The following is a 5,834-nucleotide window of genomic DNA, read 5'->3' as shown; positions in this document are numbered from 1 at the left end:
GTGTGTGTGTACGTAAATAGTATATATATATATATATATATATACCTCGTACTCAGCCCTTCTCCACACTCTGATCTGTGCTCTGATTGGTCATATATATCACTCTCATACTCAGCCCCCCCCCCCTTTCCTCACCGCCTCACGCCGTCCCTATACCAACGCATCCCCTCACTCTCCCCCACAGACTGCTCTATCAACTGGACGTCGACAATCTGCCCAACGAATCACACGCACAGTACGTCGTGTGGATGACAGCAGCCATGGCAGATCCAGATGTCATGGACGCAGACACCTCAGCCGACTGTCCTGGGCTGCATGTGTTTGTGCCACCGGCATTTGAGATGACTGCGGGTGTGTTATGCGGAGGTTTTAGGGTTTTAGGGTTTAATGTGATGTGCGCGTTTGTGTGTGGCTGAGGTCTCACACCTCCACTGCGGTCTAAGGTGCGGTTTTAGGGGTTTTTAGGGTTTAGGGTTGGGTGAGTACACTGTGAGATTGTGATATGTCCGACTTTCAACGAATTCATTCTCAGCGCTTTTGGTACACCCATCGAAGCAAATAGGTTTATGAGGTTTAGGATTTTAGTTTTTAGGGGTTTGGAGAGAGAAATAGATCAGTAGTGTGAGTGTATTGCTCTTAAACCAATGGCCCGTTCTCCTCATCACCTCCCTCTCTCATTCTACAGACGATCACAACACCACCATCTCTCACACCAACACCCCTCATATTCACCACCACTCTCTATCTTATATATATATAAATATATATCTACAGATGATCACAACACCTTCATCACTTCTACCAACAGCCCTCGTCATCTTCACCACTCTCCCACTCTCTGTCTCCTGTGTGTGTGCATGTATGTGCAGATGATCTCAATACCATCGTCACACTCAAAGACGGTTCCCCCACAATCCCCAAGAAGGCGTTGGTTGACGCAGCACTGAGTGGAGTGGCTTTGCCTATGCACGGGTACTACCCACCTGCATACGGCCCCACAGGACACAACGCATGGCTCACCTCTGGGCAGACAGTCAGGCTCAAGTATGTGCTTGCATGGGGTGTGAGTGGTAATAAGTGGCATGTGACTGTAATAATGATCCATGAGTACCTGATGTGAGTGTTATAATGATATGTGGGTGTTTACTTGATGTGTGAGTGTTATATTGATATATGGGTGTTTACTTGAAGTGTCAGTGAGTGTCATAATGATCTACGAGTGTATACTTGATGTATGAGTGAGTGATATAATGAGTGATGATATGGCATGTGAGTGTTATAATGATTTACGAGTGTTTACTTATGTATGAGTGGTGATATGATATGTGCGGTTTATAATAATATATGGGTGTTTACCTATGTATGAGTGGTGATGTGATATATGCGTGGTTATGCTGTTGGCGTGGTGAATGCGTATGACTTATCTCTTGGTGTGCTCGCAGAGTTATTGTCTTATGAACGGCATGAGATTGTGAGACTGAAGTATGTGCTGACATAGTTCATAGCTGGCATGCCTCACAAGTTAACGTGTGTGCATGTGCTCGTTTTTCTCATCGGAAAGTAGTAACGCTTTTTGGTCCAGGGAGACTCGCTTGTTTAGGGTTTATAGGGTTTAGGGTTTTCTGCGTGTGGTAGTGTAGGATGAATATTCGCTGTGTGTATGCCGTGGGCTGTTGCTCGGCAAATCATAAAAATTAAATGTTCAGATATCACATATGATACAACAAACCAAACCGTTCACCAACAGAACAAAATGTTCTACCTTTATCGCAGAGTCTCTTTGTTTAATGTTGTTTCTGCACAGGTATATGCAGACGTTACTTTCTGTGTGCAGTTGGCTGGGTGCCTTATCATATGTTATATCTTATAGGCATATGATAAGAATTTGTGTTCATAAATGAATATCTTCTCGTGGATCGTTCCGAGTACTTTACCAATGAGATCGTCTGTGCCCTCTCACGTCTATTGTGAAGCGTAGGCCAATTCTCGCGCATTGCTGTCCACATCGTTTCGCTGTGGTTGCGTTGCAGAGCGCAATCTGTCAGAACCACGTGGCTGCTTTAGGGTTTAGACGTTTTTAGTCCTCTTACCCACACTCATTCGCTGGTTTCCTCTGTCTCTTCGCTCACCTTCTTCTTTCCTTCGTTTTCCTGACACCCCCGTGCGCGTGTGTGTGTGTGTGTGTGCTGGTGTGGTTGTTGTATGTGCTGGTGTGGTGCTTGTGTGTCCGTGCATACGTTCTCCTCTTGTGTTAGCTACGTGACTCGTTTTGAGCCATACTACATAGCCTCAGTCCCTGTGCCGCTGTTCAACGAGACCTTCGTCAACCGAGGGGGCAACTACGCACAGCAGGTGTATGAGATGGCTGCGGCGGGTTATTCCTTCTGGCGGCTACCGCAGGCATTCATCATAGACATTCCCCACTCAAAGGCCACCTGCGCACACGCAGCCCATGACGACGCTGAGCCCGGTACAACCGGGGTTTTAGCGGATATTCACCAAGGTGGGTTGCCATGACGACCGGGGTGTTTGGCGGGTGGTGCGGTGTGTGTAAAGTCTAAGTGTAAAGGGATGTCTTGGCATGTATCCCTGGCTGTGTGATGGTATATATCTATGTAGTAGGAACCACCAGTACGCGAGGCAACTTTTCACGTCGGTAAGAGATGTCCTTACACTTTCAAGTACATGTACAGCATGGAGCGTATCTATGATACACGGTTGTATACAACGGTTGTATCTATGATATACGCTTGTGTGTTGGTGTGTACTTGGACCTACACTTCACAAACACATCACCTCCGCCACCTTCAAATGCTCTCAGATAGCTTCCGGCCATTCATACCAATAGCCGCACTACTGTGTTTGTATGTGCGTGTCATTGCCGAGTATTCCTCTGAAGTAGGTGATCTAAGAGACAGAGATACAGATAGCAATATAGTTGAATGGGTTGTTCCAAGCAGGGTTTTAAACCCTACACCCTTCACACATACATACCTCGCATTATGACACCAGATGATATTGGCGACACCGAAACAGCCACCGAGACCAGCGACAACTCAGACACAAACAAAGACACTAACAGCGCAACAGCCAGTGCTGCTGTGCTGGTGATGAGCAACGAATCAGGTGGGTACTATAACCCTGCGCATGCCAATAACATCCATATATATATATATATAATATTTTATTCATTTAGTTATCTATTTTTTAATATTAATCTAAATATATTTTATTTATTTATTTCTATATTAATATATATATATATATATATATATATGGGTGTATGTGTGTGTGTGTGTGTGTGTTATTTATTTATCTACCTGTCTATATATATGTATGTATATATACGCATCTACGTATATTCATATATTTATTTGAAGTATGCTTATATATATATATATATATATCACAGCATGGTAATAGCACCCACATACCATGTTATATAGCATGCTGGTCACACACGTGTGATGGTATGAGACACCCGTGGGAACATAGACAGGTCGAGGTAGGTTTTAGGAGGTTGTAAGGTTTTATTTCATCGGAGAGGTTACAGATGCATTGCATTTATGCGTGTTTATGGTGTATTATATGTATGCGTGTGTACTGTATGTATGCGTGTGTATGGTGATTAGTTCGGTGGTGAGCTTGGATTTGGGTCCCCCATGCGAGTCACAAGACTTTACTGCTTGCTGTCAGTGTCACACACATACACACACATGTACACACATGTGCATACATACAAACACATACACATATATGTGCATAGTGTCGATCAATGTGTGTCACGTGCGCAAATGCATGCTGTGACTAGGGTTTTAGGGTTGTGACCACATACGCAGAATTGGATATTAAATTACCATAGCAACGACTATCAATGACAGAAGCATCAAGTAAGTGTCTTCTTTATCTGACCTTGAGAGTGAGTGAGGTCGCTAATATTTGCCCCACTTGCACCTGTCCACAGGACAATTGGATCAGACAGGGGCTCTGGTGTCGTCCTTGTGGCTCAACTTCTGGGAACACATTTGCCACAGATACGGCACACACGCACCACACCCAGACTCCAAGGAACCGTACTTTGCGGACTACCGCTTATCTTTGGGCGATCTATTCAGCGCTCAGAAACTCCGTCTTGACACAGTGCCGATGGTAGAACCATCCACGGACAGCCGGAGAGACGAGCACAGATGACCGTTGCCATGACGATGGGGATACCACACCCCGGGTGTTTAGTCATGTTCTCTACTTTACCTTAGCGATTGGATTAAGTCTGGATACACACTCACAGCTATGTTAAAAGCTCCTGAATGGAACTGAGCCCAACTCGCGACACGCCAGGGCGCAGCAGCGTTTTACTAAAATCCTAACCCCTAAACCCTATAGCAGAGAGTGCACTGATCTGTGAGACTAAACACGTCGGCCCAAGTGGTTGGTGGCATCACACGCCAGTGGGCAGGCGATTTGTGTGTGACAGCAGCCACAGGTCATGTGCTCTACACAGTGTATAGGCCCAATGAAAGCCCCCGCAATCCTCAGTCTCGTCTGTGACTGTTGTTGAGGTGTGGAGGCTGTAGGGTTTTAGGGTCTCATTCTCACTGTCGGTCTGTGTGGTAGGCTGAGGCTCACACTGCGTAACACAGTACACACGAACCCACAAGCCCTGACGACAAGTCACGGGCAGTAACAGCCCATCCACAGAGATGGCATAGTAGCAGCAAAGACTTACCAGCACGACGACGGAGACAGGCACCACAATGGCACGAATGACAACACCCACACACGTGGCTATGGATAATCTGTAGTCAAAGCGTGCACCCGTACAGGGGTCATTTAAAGCGTGCACCCGTATAGGGGTTATTTAAAGCGTGCATCCGCATAGGGGGTGGTTATGGGTCACACAGCGCCCATACGCATGGAATTCGAACCCATGGAATAGATGCATATATATGGAATATATACATATGCATGGAAAAATAGAACCATGGAATATATGCTTATGCATGGAATTAAAGCACCATGGAATATATGCATATACATGGAATTAAAACACCATGGAATAGATGCTTATGCATGGAATTAAAACACCATGGAATATATGCATATACATAGAATTAGAACACCATGGAATAGATGCTTATGCATGGAATATATGCATATGCATGGAAATATAGAACCAAGGAATAGATGCATACACATGGAATTAAAACACCATGGAATAATAGAACCATGGTATAGATGCATATACATGGAACTAAAACCCCATAGAACATATGCTTAAGCATGGAAATATAGAACCATGGAATAGATGCATATACATGGAATTAAAACACCATGGAATATATGCTTATGCATGGAAATATAGAACCATGGAATATTTGCATATACATGGAATTAAAACACCATGGAATAGATGCTTATGCATGGAATTAAGACACCATGGAATAGATGCTTATACATGGAATTAAAACACCATGGAATATATGCATACACATGGAATTAAAACACCATGAAATATATGCATCTACATGGAATTGAAACTCCATGAAATATATGCCTATACATGGAATTGAAACACCATGGAATATATGCATATACATGGAAATTTAACACCATTGAATATATGCATCTACATGGAATTAAAACACCATGAAATAGATGCTTATGCATGGAATTGAAACAATACTTAAAGTCGACTACACAGTCATTGCGGTGACAGTTATGTAGACATAGACACCTGTTGCACTATCATTGCCATGCCAGTGTGAACACACCGCACGACATCGTTTCGTTTTTGCGCTATTGGTTGACGAAGGAAAGGACACAAGACTACCCAA

General features: G+C 44.1%; 1 protein-coding gene across 1 annotated transcript in view; it reads left to right on the top strand.

The window, feature by feature from the left end:
• Positions 1–4,191, top strand: part of SARC_10318 (hypothetical protein) — a gene marked incomplete at both ends in the record, with an annotated part of 5,878 nt that extends 1,687 nt beyond the window's left edge. Inside the window, 5 exons of the mRNA XM_014295644.1 lie at positions 185–351; positions 870–1,044; positions 2,256–2,503; positions 3,013–3,126; positions 3,965–4,191. Coding sequence (XP_014151119.1) covers positions 185–351; positions 870–1,044; positions 2,256–2,503; positions 3,013–3,126; positions 3,965–4,191 — 931 coding nt within the window. The remainder of the gene's footprint in view (positions 1–184; positions 352–869; positions 1,045–2,255; positions 2,504–3,012; positions 3,127–3,964) is intronic.
• Between the last annotated feature and the right edge of the window lie 1,643 nt (positions 4,192–5,834).

This window comes from Sphaeroforma arctica (assembly GCF_001186125.1).
Source record: "Sphaeroforma arctica JP610 unplaced genomic scaffold supercont1.1206, whole genome shotgun sequence".
In the NCBI taxonomy this organism is placed as follows: Eukaryota; class Ichthyosporea; order Ichthyophonida; genus Sphaeroforma; species Sphaeroforma arctica.
Note: the sequence above shows the minus strand (reverse complement) of the source record. Positions and strands in the feature narration are given on the sequence as shown.